The sequence below is a fragment of the Mytilus galloprovincialis genome, chromosome 9 (assembly GCF_965363235.1).
Source record: "Mytilus galloprovincialis chromosome 9, xbMytGall1.hap1.1, whole genome shotgun sequence".
NCBI lineage: Eukaryota > Metazoa > Mollusca > Bivalvia > Mytilida > Mytilidae > Mytilus > Mytilus galloprovincialis.
The window spans coordinates 41,093,689-41,109,261 of NC_134846.1; the positions used below are offsets into that span (position 1 = coordinate 41,093,689).

The 15,573-nt window shown below is 33.0% G+C and overlaps 1 protein-coding gene across 1 annotated transcript; it reads right to left on the reverse strand.

Annotated features, from left to right (window-relative positions):
• Positions 1–4,933: 4,933 nt before the first annotated feature.
• LOC143046889 (uncharacterized) lies at positions 4,934–14,268 on the reverse strand. Its single transcript, XM_076219945.1, has 7 exons — positions 14,218–14,268; positions 11,042–11,111; positions 10,426–10,551; positions 9,777–9,914; positions 8,192–8,341; positions 7,414–7,530; positions 4,934–6,439 (listed from the first exon to the last, which is right to left on the reverse strand). The coding sequence occupies exons 1-7, from the start codon at positions 14,218–14,220 to the stop codon at positions 6,354–6,356; spliced, it is 690 nt and encodes a 229-aa protein (XP_076076060.1). The 5' UTR covers positions 14,221–14,268; the 3' UTR covers positions 4,934–6,353.
• Between the last annotated feature and the right edge of the window lie 1,305 nt (positions 14,269–15,573).

A 15,573-nucleotide genomic window follows, 5' to 3' on the forward strand; every position in this document is an offset into this window, starting at 1 on the left:
CCATAACTCGCCATTTATATGGTGTCATGTTCATTTGATTTGATTTTTTGTCCAATACAAGAATATATATGGCTTACGGGTGGGGATCTCCACCATTTACAAGTATTCAAACAGGAGGGGTGGTTGTAACCCCCAGAGACTTTACCTACATTTCATTTGATTTGTTTTATTGTCCCATACAAGAATATATGTGGTTTAGGGGTGGGGATGTTGACCGTTTACAAGTTTTCAAACAAGAGGGGGTGGGGTGACCCCCTCAGGACTTCCCTTTTATTTCATTTCATTTGTTTTTTGTCCCCTACAAGAATAAATAAGGTTTAGGGGTGGGGATCTTGACCATTTACAAGATAATAGCACATTCTCAAATTGAACGGGGTGGGGGCAACCCCCAGGAACTTCCCTTAAATTTCATTTGATTAGCTTTATTGTCCCATACAAGTATATATATATATGGTTTAGGGGTGGGGATGTTGACCGTTTACAAAGTTTTCAAACAAGAGGGGGTGGAGTGACTCCCTCAGGACTTCCCTTTTATTTCATTTCATTTGTTTTATTGTCCCCTACAAGAATATATATGGTTTAGGGGTGGGGATCTGGACCGTTTACAAGATAATAGTACATTCTCAAATTGAACGGGGTGGGGGTGACCCCAAGGAACTTCCATTTAATTTCATTTGATTAGTTTTATTGTCCCATACAAGAATATATATGTTTTAAGGGTGGGGATGTTGCCCGTTTACAAGTTTTCAAACAAGAGGGGGTGGTGTGAGCCCCTAGGGACATCACTTTTATTTCATTTCATTTGTTTTATCGTCCCATTCAAGAATATATATGGTTTAGGGGTGGGGATCTGGACCGTTTACAAGATAAAAGCATATTCTCAAATTGAAAGGGGTGGGGATGACCCCCAGGGACTCCCCCTATATTTCATGTGATTTGTTTTATTGTCCTATAATCATTTCTGAAGACTGCATGTATCTATCACTTACAGTTTTTAAGTTATATTCATTTGAAAATTTTAGAAAATAAAATCCCATAGGGTTCTATAGTAAACCCCTTCCTCCTTTCTACCCCCCAAAATATCCCTTAATAGACCCCAATGCACAAACGAAACATTGATGGCTCACCTAGACATGTTAGTCTAACATATTGTAAAATCCTAAGTAAATCTAACAAGCCGTTTAGGAGAACCGCTGCGGACAAGTTCATTTTTAAAGTGGCGGAAGAAGAAGAAGAGGAAGAGGAAGAATAATAAAAATAATAAGAACTGACCAAAAACAATAAGTCTCCAAACTTTTTTTGGGAGACTTAATAACATCGGAACTATTGTATCGGAGAACAACTAAGAGGTTTTGGAAAACTGGCTACAGACTTTTTCACGGTTAATTTTTTATATTTCATGGGTGGACCAAAAAGTATTGCATACATTACCGGAAACTTGTATGAGCGCGGAATGGGCGATCCCTAAGATGCAGGAATTAATTTTGCAGTTCCAAGCCTAAAGATACTATCATACCTCATCGCCATATACATTTATATCCCAAAGTGTGACCTCATCGCCATAGACCTTGATATCCCAAAGTGCTCTAGATATCTTGGTTCTAACGTTCTCCAGGCATTCTTTATCTTACGTAACCAACACAATTATGAGTTTATCTTATGTGCTGACGGTTTTGAAGATGGAATAAATTCAAGGAAACACTACTAGAAGACCAAATAAATACAAAGCAAACAATTATTGGGTATAGACAAGTTTTTTGGAACTTTTTCTTTGTAAAAGAGCACACGAGGCACTTAAAGAATTTTCAAGATTTTGAATCGCTGTTTTGAAATAGTTTGGAATAGTAGTGTCATCCTTTTCATGTCTCCTTGAAGCTGTATTGCCATTGGATGATAAAGATGCCGGTGAGTGTTTCATTGAAGAGAGGAACCGAATTCGTTTTGGAGTGAACGTTTTTTTGCGGCGTGCAAGTGCGCTTTCGAGAAGAGCCTGATGATGAACTTTGATGGAGTTTGACTGTTGGAAAGTGTTGGTGGCTTCGGCTGAATTTTATATGGAGGTCTGCTCTATGATTTTCCTCCATGTTTCGTTGCATTGAGCCACAGTCGTTACTTTTTTTCTGACCATGATAGTAACTGCAAAGGAAAAGAAATCATTTTCCAGCGGTAAACAAATATTTTGAGTCATTTTTTACTATTGATGAAATCAAAAGCACATGTCTTATATGACTAAAAAAACTCAGACAAAATGAAGTACTTTTAGTTTTTAATATGTTATCATAATATAGTAGATGTGTTTGAATTAAAAAGTGTCAGATAAAGACCGATTTACAAGATTCATATGCAAATCTATTCGTTTTTTATTGGAAGCCTCTACCCCTTGAGATGCAAAATCTGACACCCCGAGCGACACTTTAATATTTTGATGAAAAACTAGTTTTAAAAACCATTAATTTTAAGTATGAAGCTGATATTTGGTTAAATTCAATAAAAGGAATTCAATTCTATATAAATGATGCAGAGGGAAGTCGTCTAAAGTAGTTTTTTATCCAGAAATTTGCATATGAAGCCTCAAAATCTGCAACACGGAAAACTAGGGAGAGGTGTTTGAGAAAACATAGCACTGAAAACGACTGATTGTGCTTGCAGGAAATAGATTGTGTTTCAGTTCCTTCCGTGCAGTATATTATATGGTACTAAGAATTCTCAATAAAGAAATTTTGATACTTGAACTTACTTTGACAGTTTTTCTTCGCTTCGAAATTGCCACCCCGTGTCAAACATAGCCGACACCCCGCATGTGGCGTTCTACACGGTGATCCTGTTCACTGTCCACGAATGTGACCTACTGAATTAGACTAGACTACGGGTTTGTAATAATATGAGCAACACGACGGTGCAACAGGTAGAGCAGGATCTGTTTACCCTTCTGGAGAACCTTAAATCATCCCAAGTTTTTGTTGGGTTCGTAGTCTTTATAGTACTATGGTGTGTCTAGTGTATTATTTTTTGTCGCATCTCTTCTAATACAACAATTACTGAAAGTAAGTTCAAAGGAAATTACATCTAATGAATAATTCATGCTTTATCAGACTAAAGGATCAATCAGTACATATCCAACAGATACCAAAAGATATACATTCTTATTTTTTGTGAAGAGCAAAATAGCAAAAATATCGATCTGTAGGAAAATTCAAAACGAAAGGTCCTTTATTAAGTGAGGAACCTAGACCTCTAGCATTTGTAAGTATTTTGTGTTTTGTTATTTTTAAATTTTGGTTAATTGTATGTTTTGAAAATTAAAGTCAAATGTGACGTTAATTTTATCTACATCCCAGCTCCTTTGTTCTACCAGGGGTGATCTGAGCTGGATCACCCCTACAAGATCACCCAAGCTTAAGTTTCTTTGTTTTGTATGCTTTCCTTTGTTCTGTAACATTTTAGATGGAATGGAAAATCCACTATAAAACTTATAATCATTTATACGGAAAAGACTATCGATCAAAATTTATGTAGAAAAAATCCAGTGTCTATGCTGGAATTCGAACTCAAGACATTTAGCATATCAACCCATGACACATACCCCTACACCGGGACGACTGGATACCACCTATTAGTAACTTAACATCCTAAAAGGAAGCAAGATATTTTCATAAGTGGTGTGAGTTGGCAGACCTTTATTCAAAGTGTTTTAACCCTTTTCGTAAATAAGTGAGTTGTTAGACTGATTGTTCAATGAGATTTTACCTTTTTTCAAAAGTGATGCGAGTTGGTAAACAAGAGTGGGGCGATGTTTTTAGAAAGGGGCGAATTAGTGTGGGCCGATTGGCCAGTGGGGCGTTTTGACATGGTTTCATATTCAATCATCGTGTTCGGGGGTCATAAAGGGTATAGATTATGTAGTAGTTATATATAAAGTATATTATAATGGTTGTGTGGCGTTCTAAACTAGACTTTATGAATTTTAAATGTTTTTTCGTCTTGTCTGAAACAGCTTGGATGTAAAATAGTTATCCCATTCGGACTTGGTGTGTCAGTGTTAGATTACCCTCTGGCCTCCGGCCATCGGGGTGATCTTACACTGACACACCGCGTCTTCAGGGGATAACTATTACTGAACCAGTATAAATTTGTGTTTTGGGCTCATCATCTGGTGCATGATTTGCATGCTTAGTTGAATATCCATTGGTAGCTTTCGGCTGTTTTCGGCTCTTTGGTCGGGTTGAACATTGAATTTGTCTCTTTGGTGCATTCACCTTTCAATTCTTAATTCAATTTAATGAGATGTTACCTTTCTCATACGTCGTGTCAAAAAAAAACTTAGATGGCGAGAACCCTGAACATACCTTTATAAAATACGATGATGGAGAAGAAAAATAACACCAGATAGACAACCTGAAAGGGAGCAACACTAACCTATCCAGACCACAACTACACAGGATGGGTAGAAAAGGCTGTTATACGGGTTGCATTCATCGTGTTACTAATGACCATTACAAATTTTATTATCTTCAATCGCAGAAAAGAGAACATAAATTAAGTCATGAGTATGGCTTCATTTTTATGACAATCAGAACATATTGGATCCGTGGTCAAAGAAATCATGATTGCGTCCGTAAACATTTTGAGTTGATTACTTCAGTTTTACCACGAGGAACCGTTGGGTAAAACGATTCTGTTTTATCAAGGCGACTTTCTATCAATGACAATGATATGAAACGCAAACTCTTGAACGTCGTATCAAAGGGAAGATTTGCTGTTTATTTGAAGGCGCTGCTGGAATGTTGCCTCACACGAATAGAAAAACAAGTCGCCAAGAAAAGAGACATAGCTTGTGCCAAAAGAAAAACTTGGTGTCGTTTGGGAAATAATGGCATTGTTAATGAATAAGGATTAAGATGCAAATTAAAACATGGGATAATATTTAATTATTTCTAAAACATTTGTGAAAACAAAGTGCTATCATTCGATTGCTTTAATAGCATTTCAGACATTGGCGACAATACAATGCATGTCTTGAAATTATTTATTATATAAAATACATCACACATGTAACCGCAAGCATTAGAAATAAAGTTCATACACTGTTATATATATTTATATACGTTGTTTGTCTGGGTTGCTATCTGGTTGCCGTATAACAAACCAATCAAATAATTATACATACAATGTATATTTAACATAGTGACACACTTAATATACTAAAAAAAGTATACTTAACACAAATAACACACCATATATATTTTCCCATGTATGTTAGTATCACAATTATTTGCTATACAATTGCAGAAATGTATAACACAATTTGAAATATAACCTTCAAATTAATGCCGAGTTAAGAGTGATTGATTCATTGTTGGTTGCTTAAAGTCCAGTGGCAAATATGTTATGCCTGGAGTTAACAGGAAATAAAACAATTGTCCAATGAGGTTTTTTTTTTTTTTTTTTTTTTTTTTTTTTTTGTGTATTATGCGAATTGTAAAAATCAAAGGACTTGAATAAATACCAACTGCAGTCGTTTGAATCATGAGATATCGTATACTTGTATGCATGCACTCAGTCTAATAAATTAATTAATCTAAAATATATTATGAAATAAAAGAAACTAATCTGCTTAATATTTAAATATTATATATAGTACTAAAAAGAGTTCTTACGCGCGCTTGTAAAAGTAACTATCTACATAGTATACCCGTATCTTAAACTTCTCTTATATTTAGTGTTGTAGATTTAATTAAAGATTTCATTAAAAAATACTTCAGTTACATTCAACATACAATATAATTATCTTAAAGATATAGGATTTCCAAGTATTTTTTTTCTTTCTATAAATGAACTTTATCATATATTTAATAGAAAAATAAAATAAAAATATGGAGTCACCGTTCATTTAAGCTGACAATCTGCCTTCGAAAAAAGCATGCATTTTTGTTAATATACTAGTAGGAGAAATATAGGTAATATTGAAATAAATAAAGAACTGAATTACAGAAATCTTCTAATTCCATATTTTTTTAGTTTAAGTACAGGTTATTTGAAAATAATAATAAAAAATATAAGTCACCGGGATATTTCAATTTTGATGCAAAACAAATGGTATTTTTGCACCAAAGGAAGATAATTTGGAGGGTTTTTTTCAATGATATAAACATTTTCAAACTCATCTCGGGTTAAAACGAATTGATTTTTTTGGTAGATTTTTTTCCATATCATAAAGTAAGATTTAATAGTGTATGAATAAAATTAATAATGACAAAAAATGTTTAATTTTTTTTTGAAATGTGTGTACCCTCGAGCCTCCTTAAATTTAAAAGATGGTATTCGTCATAAACAAAATGAACAGAAATTGACACTCAAACGGAGAATAGCATCTGACTAAAAACCTTTACAATTGCTAAAATATATAATATCGAAACTGTTTCTCTCTCAGCACCATTGCCTGGAAGAAGATTGACAAATTTGATTATCAATATTCAAAACTGCCATATATTTGTAAATAACATAAAAATCTATGACAGCTTTTTGATTAATGGTCTTTAAAACCTACGATTTACCTTTACTAGACGCTATACAATAAGTGGTGAAATACAAAATCTGAGTATACATGTATCATGTCTTTTGGATAAAACTGAAAATCATACAATATTTGCACTGTTTTGAAATACATGTATTATGGTTTACTTTTATAAAATTGTTATTTGGATGGAGAGTTGTCTCATTTGGCACTCATACCACATCTTCTTATATCTATATGTTAAAAAGTAAAAAACAAAACAATCACGGCTATTTCATTTCTTGGAATGATTGATACAAGTACGCAAATGTATCTCCCTGATTTTCCCCAATACATTAGTAAGCAAAACAATTTTGAAGATTATATTTATTTGGAAAGTATTGTACTGTCTTCAAAAAACATTCTGCAAAAATTGTTGTAAGTCGTTTGATAATAAGATAATTATTACCCTGCATTTCCCTTTTTTTTTTGTATCTGTTAAAAAATTTACTTTTTTTCTAATGTCAATACTTTAAAAAGATAGATTCGGTCTGGGGCGTACCGGGAGTATCAATTAATTTTCCTCAAGGCTAGCACAAGATATAGAATAGACTCAAATTATTATAACTGATTAATAAGGCAACGACCATTTACAGTACATTTACAGCACATTTACAGTACATTTGAGTGTTAGGTGGGTTATGGTTTTTTTCTAATAAATATTATATCATCAACTGATTGTGAATGCAAATTTCCCTCATACCTGATAGTGTTAAATATTGAAAAAAAAATTAATTAGTTGTAGCTTCGAAAAACTAAATATATGTTCGCGTAAAAGCGAAAACAAAAGTTCTGACTAAAAAAACATACTCCCCCTTTTGATGTTAAATGGTTGCTCCCTAATGATAAACAACACTTACACTGAGTAGGACTAACTATTGGTGACGCTTTATACCCCATGTCACACGTGCAATTCACGATACATGTAGCATGAACGACACATTGTCCTTTATCACAATCTTCATATGGTTTCTTTCCTGTTAATAAAATAATAAAATATAAAATTGGAAAAATGTGTTTTACAGTCAACCCTTTTTCTATTTACGATAAAAAAAATATGTATCAAACAAAAAAATCCAGCCATACAAGATGACGAGCAAGCGCACGCATGTCAATGTCTTTTATTACTTTGAAGTGTGTGTATGGTTTCCCCCCTTTTTCAAAAGTTTATATAACTTAATGCCATAGAATAAGACTGGATTTTCTCAACAGCAATACATCAAATTACTTTAAAAAATATTATATATATATAACTTGAGTGTCATCTGCATGTATTCAGTGGATTAATATTGTTGCTCGTGTCCAAAAAAGCCGTTTTCTTAAGAACTGCTATTGCGGAATTAACCATGCTTGATCTAATTACAACGGGACTTCTGTAATACACATACATGTAGTACTCCGAGTTGTAAATTACATTTTCTTGGTCAAAATCAATGGAAAATTTTACTTGTGTTGTTTGAGAAGTAATGTTGTCTAAGGAACCTCACTAGACTGCGAAGCTTTTTAATAATCTTGACTGCACATTCGGGTTTCGCACGGTCATTTGGGTTCCTGTCTCATTAACGTATACCATACATCTTATTCTATTCATAATTCTTTTTGGTCTATTATTAGTGATTAAAATATATTCTATCTTACTGTCATAGCAAGTCCCGTTACTTTCGTAATAGTCACTGTTACACAAACATCTGTATATCCCCGAACCATCGTTGAGACATCCCATGTTGGCTTGTGAACATTGGCTAGCTGCAGAATCTGTATTATCACATGTAACATTAAATGCTATTCCTGTAATAAATTTAACAATGATATATATTTCAACAGTACAGGATACAAAGAATATACACCAATTATTAGTAAAATTATGTATTTTGATAATTATGTACTCTAGTTACAAGCCAACACAAAGGGAGATAATATGTCTTGAGTAGATTTTTTCTTACGTTTTATGTCATTAGTAATATACATTCTGTCAGTAAAACACACTGCCTCCTGTTTTATACTGTTTCCACCAAACAGAACAAGTTGCAATTTTACTATGAAATTGCTTTATAGTTCATGCTAACCTCTACCGATTGATGGCATCAGTGTAATTTAATTTTAATCCGCGGATCCGCGATGACTTTTATTACCAATGACGTTATTGTGTTTCGGATCTTCTGTTCTATGCCTCTGGTGATGAATAAAAAGGTGGAATACATCGTTCTGCAAATTCTGATATATAAGAAAAGATAAATTGTGTGCCTTTCATAAGAGTAGTAAAAGGAGTAGGACCGGTAAGGGCCGATTTTGGCCTCAAATTTCAGATTCATCTAACGAAAGATTTGGGTCAATTTTTAAACAACTTATTATCTATTTCAATTTCTGCAATTAGTTTGTGTGAAAGATTTTAACTGATTTAGTAATTACAAACGCTCCGATCTATCAAATATGCCAAAAACCGTCACTTTTCAGTGTCAAAATGAAAGTGGCCACATCCGTGTTCACCCTCAACCTTTATGTATATGTTATGTATTATAATCAAATACAACTTACATTTCAATACAAATGTATTATGAATGAACACGAATGCGCCCACTTTCATTTAAGACGAAAACCGTCTAAAGTTGACTAAAATGCTCAAATTGTGAAGATTTCAGTAATTTTGCATGACTTAATGACCCGATATATGTGCATTGTATTGTCGAAAACAGCCCATATTTATGTAGCAGAAGCATTCTTCTTTCCAGTAAATAACTAAAAGATTACATTTTCACCATTTTGTAAAACTGCTATATTTTGGGGCCAAAAAGGGGTCTTACTGAACCTACTCCTTTGGTAACATAATTAAGACTTGGTCATCTCACATCTTTGTTTTTCTTTTAACTGTTTACCTCCTACTGTAACATTTTGTAAATGCGGGCCTGTCACATTTCATATGTCTGAGCATAATTCTTAAGATAACGAGAGTTTTAAGTTGCTCAAAGTGTTTACATTGGTACACAATGATTTTTTTTTTAATTTTTCATAATAGAATCTAATATATTTTTCAAGTTTTGTTTAATTTATATCGTCGACTAGACGTTACGTCAGCAATTATCAGTCAAACCTACTAATATGTATAATTTATTCTTTTGATAAGATTCTCCTCCCTGTGTCATTTCACCTTTAAGAAATACTGAATTAGGGGTATTATAGTTAGTTTTCCTCTAGATAACAAGAGCGGTGATATATAATATCTTACGTGGTGAACAGAGACCAGTTTTATTTTCAAAATTATTGTCTTTGCATAAGCATTTGTATTCTGTATCATTTTGACATTCTGCAAGGGAATCTGCACATATGTAAGTCGATTCTCCACAAACTGCATTCAAATCAATTTCTGTAAGAAAAATATACATACTATACATATCATGTTTTTAGATCCCAAAAGTTTTCACTTTGTCCGTCCGTCTGTTCTCTTTCGTAAAAGACAAATTTATATAGGCTATCGATAAAATCAAAAACAGTTGTTGTGCATAATATGTAGATATATATGTGTTTTTTTTTATTTTATTATTTGCCAATTAATTTGGGAAAATTTTTTTTTTTTTTTATTAAAAAATTTCGAAAAATACATATTGTTTTAAAATCATAAAAACTCCAAAATTATGGTGTGGAAGCATATGCAATGTATCATAGTTGATTTGCATAATATTCACTCTGAGTGATAACTTGTTGTTGTTAAACGCCACTTTCAATCACTACACAAATTTAGATACTTCATGGCGGTCAGGTTTTTTTTATTGATGCAGGAGAGAACCATTATGTATATCTTAGTTGTTGTTGCTACATTTGTAGTCCATATACAATGCAAAATTGCAGAATATAATCTAGACTTCATTAAAACTTACTTGTAGCACATTCGGTATTATTTCTTCTAAATGCAGTACTGGAGCATGTACAGTTGTTACCAACACATATGTTCTCATCGTCTGTGCAATTTGCGTTTATTGTACAATGTTGGCCATAAGTTGCTCCTAAATAGTGATAATGCACATGTGATTAAATTGTAGTTATGTATAGTTTGGTATAAATGGTGCATGTAGCTATGATACGTTTCTGTTTGTATATGGAGTTCGAATTATAGTTTGCAATTAAAACGTAACAAATAGGATAAGAATTCAAAATAATTTTACTGGGTTGTCGATGTGTTAATTTTGTCGTCTCTTGGGTGTGCATGTCTACAACCATAACGTTTCCAATAACAATACCTTACTTTTTATCGCGTAGATTTTTATATTAAGATAAATGAAACCAATTACATACTATTGTCTTTTCAGAGAATTTTAGACAAATTGCAAGCATTTAGGTCAAATGTAATTATATTGAAAGCACATTTTCACAAAACAGTATGATAAATAAGTAAATAATTTGAATAGCGTATTTAAATGTTTTGTTAAATATTTTGTCTTTCATTTCATTTGCAGCAAAGTAATAAGTAAATCCTATTGGATATAACCATCCTACCTTCAACTGATAATGCACAAAACATTATAATCAATAGCCATACACCAGTAACTTTAACTTTTAGGTGGTCCTGTGAATAAGATAGAAATCACAAAAAAAAAGTAAATGATATGTTGTCTATTTTAAAAATAACAATGATGTCTTTAATTCAAACAAAAAGCTGTTGTTGCATGTATTTTTATCAATAACAATAAGGCTTTAATCTATCCATGACAGGTTAAACATTAAGGCGTGAACATATCAATAGCACAACACTATCCGTCTTGTGCGTCCGCCCGCCTGTTTGTACAGAATAGATTTTTGTCTAATTGTTTTTAATGGACAAACAAACAAAATGGCGCAATAAATAGGCAGCAGTTTCACTAAAGTGAAGTGTTACACGTGGACACCTTCTGTCGGAAACTAACTGTTTTTTTTCAATTCTTCACAGTTTTTGAAAAAAATTTTAAGGAACACACATACTTTTCGTCACACTTTTATGAACAGAATATACTTATTTTATATATGACCAGGAGTTTAAAGATGTTTAGGTGTAGCGTTTAAACTTTTCGTAAGACACCTAAATTTAAATATGTTTTTTCCGAAATTACGAGTGTGAATATATTTACCTAATAACTCGTCCAACTATGTGTTAAATTCATAAATAGTGTTTGATAGAGCTGACATAGTTTGGCAATCTTCGATTTGAATCGATTGGGTTATTTGAGATGTGGTGAACTAAAATGAAAAGTATTATAACTTCCAGGACATAATACATGGCAGGAGCAAAAAAAAACACACTTCTGCTAAATGTTACTTAAGTGTTAATGACAAGCCATTTATATAATTCATGCTTTCTATTATATACATAATTATGTTATTGCCCTTTTATATGAGTATAACATCGTGCACAAGGAGTGGAACGTGCAGTTAGAGATGACTATGCTGCTGTTGTTTAGTCATCTTGAAAAGTCCATTAATAATCTCAGATGAAACAAGGAACAGGGTCGATGGGAGAGAAGCACAATTGTCTAGAAATTCACGCTATAGTCCGAGTGTTTGTTCAGTTCAGGTAGACATACTTTTACAAAATGGGCATGGGCTTTCATTGAACATGGAAATCTAATATACAATACTGTTTCGCTTGCATTCTGTTTCATTTATAATTCCGGGGCCATTTATCTTGCTTATGCGGTATGGGTTTTGTTCTTTTTTGAAAAAACTGAAATCTAACTTTTGCGTAATTTTGGATGTGTTGAATAGTTATCTGATTAGCAATCTCACAACATCTTCCTATTTAAGTTGTCTTAATTGATAGGTCTTTAAGGTCTATGTTTAATGAAATGTTTTTGGTTGTCTAGCACATTATTTAGTCAGTACTTCTGAGAATTGTAAGTTTTTTATTCGCGCTTCTAATCTGGTTTCGCAAACTTTATTCTTTATATTACAGTTTGAAAGCGACACACCGACACTATGGTGACACAACATCCCCTTTTATTCATAACAATATACTTATATTTATAGCTCACCTTTTCAACCTAATTTGATTAAAAAGGACATGTTCTTCATTATTTTCGTATGAAATAACTTGATTTAATCTGCATCCTACTTGATATAAAATACCAATTACATGCACGCAAACGTAAAATTAGGGTTTTATGCGATAGCATGCATGTTAAGGAAACAATAAGACAATTGTAATTTAATAAGCCAGTGAACGATTTAGGTAAAATAATCAACATGTGCCTCCGAATAACTTAGGTGTTAGTCTACAAAGGTTGTTGTTTTATATTTATAAGTGGGATGGGTTCAAGCTTGAAATTGTAAAAAATAAACAAACAACCCTGTAAATGTCTTGCACAATCACACTTTCATATATGTTATCAAAAAGAACAGGGCAATATTTAAAATACTGATTTTTATTTAAATTTAGTGACGGGGGAATATTTTGTTTATGCATGCCAGAAACAACCACAGGCGGTTGGGTAATATTCCTACCTTCTATTTTTTTTAATAAATATTTAAAAAAGAAATGTTCTTTTCACCTATTTTTTTCTCTTTTAAACGTTTTTTTTTGCTAGAACACTTATACATTCCATATTAAAAGTAATGACATCACGTATATATATACTTCTCACGGTTATTGTATCAATGTATGGATAGGATCAAAACCAAATTAAAAGTAATATTCGAGTTTTCCGTCATTCTCTCCAGGCGAATGCACTTTGCAGATCTTACCTATTGGAATTATTCTAAGAATATTTCTCATCATTATGAAATATTAACCACTGGACATTAGGAACTAAGCAACAATAAGTAAATTTAAATACAAAAAATCTTTTAAAGAATGATTGATTCAATGATCGATTGTTGGTTGCTTAACGTCCAGTGGAAAATATTCCATGCATGTTCAGGACGACAAAAAGTTAACAATAAATACAATAGATTTGTCTTGTATTAATAGAAACCATCCGTGATGATGATAGGGGAAATTTGGACTGTCACTGGAAACTGAGAGTATACTGGAAGGGGGCCGAAATTTGGCCTTGCAACAGGCCACCTCAAGGAGTTTTGCAAGGGTTCATAACGTGCAAAGAGCGTGGCACTCTCTTTACACGAGGCATGGATTTAACGTTCCCATTCTGACCGGACGTGGCTGCAAACTTGATACATCCCGCACAGCCAAACGGACGCCCCACTTTGGCAAGCGCTTTACTGCCGGTCGGGAGAAGACCAAGTCACCATATTTCGTTTCCCCAGTCACCCATGGGGACTTCTTTTAAAGAGCATCCATTTTTACCTTTTGTATGTCTCTTTACAAAAGAATTGAAATACTTTAGTATAATATTTAAAATCATGATCAATAAGGTATTTTGGGATGCAGCTTTTGTACGGAAACCCAGAACATATGAATATTAGTTAATATTCAATAGTTTTCATATATCTGTTTATTTGTTTCCTTCTGAATAACATGTTAATTGGTGTTGCGCAAATATTTCCAATGCGTTGTAAAGAGTTAGACAACTTCATATCCCTGCTATCGATGCTATTACAATTTTGCATGAAAGATAAAAGTATGAAGCCGAAAACAGAAGATGGAATATATTTTGGTGTTTTCAAAAGAAAGAAAATAGTTATTGTAAATATGAACTAGTTTTACACGTGCAGTTTTTATTATTTTTTAAATCTCTACTTACCATGTAGTCACTTTTTAATAACGGTTTCCTTATTCTATCGGTTAACCTCAACTATTTTGTGTACCCGTTTGATTTATTAAAACGCCGGATATCATTTTATATTTGTTTTGTATAGCAACCAATTTAAATGCGCATGTGTATACGTAATATTTGCAAGTTGGTATGCATACCATAATTATACATCCGAAAGGATTCAAAAGTTATACAAGTATAAATGCAACACGGTCAGATCAAATGTTGAGAGAAGTATAAATGTAAAATCAAGAATGATGCATTTATTCCATTTTTTTAACATGAAACACTGATTATTGTAGCTGATGGCTACTGGGATGAAAAATGGGGAGGGTCGACTACCACAGGAGATAAGGGTTTGTTCGATAATGAGAAATGTTATGGTATATACGGTCTCAAGTGTTCCGTGAATTGTATTAGTCGAGGACGTACACGTAGCATGCACCACTTTCACAAGGCACCAGAATTGGTCCCCATAACGACATAAAGATCGAATTCAAAGTAAATTGCTACGATAATTCGCAATGCTTTCTACTGACTCATGTATCATCTTATCTCAACTTTGTGTGTGTATTTTAGGTTTTTGGTGAAAGCAAAAACCGTGTTTTAGATATGTCAAGTTATAACATAATGAAATATTGAGATTTGATTTAATTATTTTTAATCAGACCCGGTCTCGTTTTCTTTTGCTTTAAAGAACTTTTTTTCAATGGTAAGTGTTTTAATAGATTTAACCGAAATACTGTTTATGCGAGAACCTAGGTAGACAAAACACGCTACAGGAAAAATGTTTAATCAAGGTGCAAATATATTTCATCATAATTTATTTATTTGTATTCCTTTAAACTATTCATGGGCCTGTTAAAGTTACCTAACAATGTTAACGTTTCTGGCTCTAAACTTATCCATTCATTATTACAAGGCATACAGCACGAGGTTGCACTGTTGCAAGGTTTCAGGGCTTACTATCTGCTCTTTTCTTTTTAGGGAAAAAGTTACCGACGGTCCATCATAAAACATCCGTAAAAAAACACAGATAAAACCAAAAAGTAAACAAACACAGCTATTAATGGTTTCCGGGAATATCTAACAGAGAAAAGCCTTCCCACAGGCACTTGTTTCTATCCATTGGAAGACCCACTATCAACGTATATTTACGAGAAGGTACCCATCTACTTGTTTTACCTCTCCGCTTAAAACCCTTATTTCTCTGTCAATTCAGTCCCATAATCCATTCGATTCATGAAAAGTTTATCTTTCAGATGATATGCATTGTATTACCCTTAGAGTACCCCTTACCCCCAGTACACAAGATTTGTCAATGAATTTTCATGTGATCGTTTT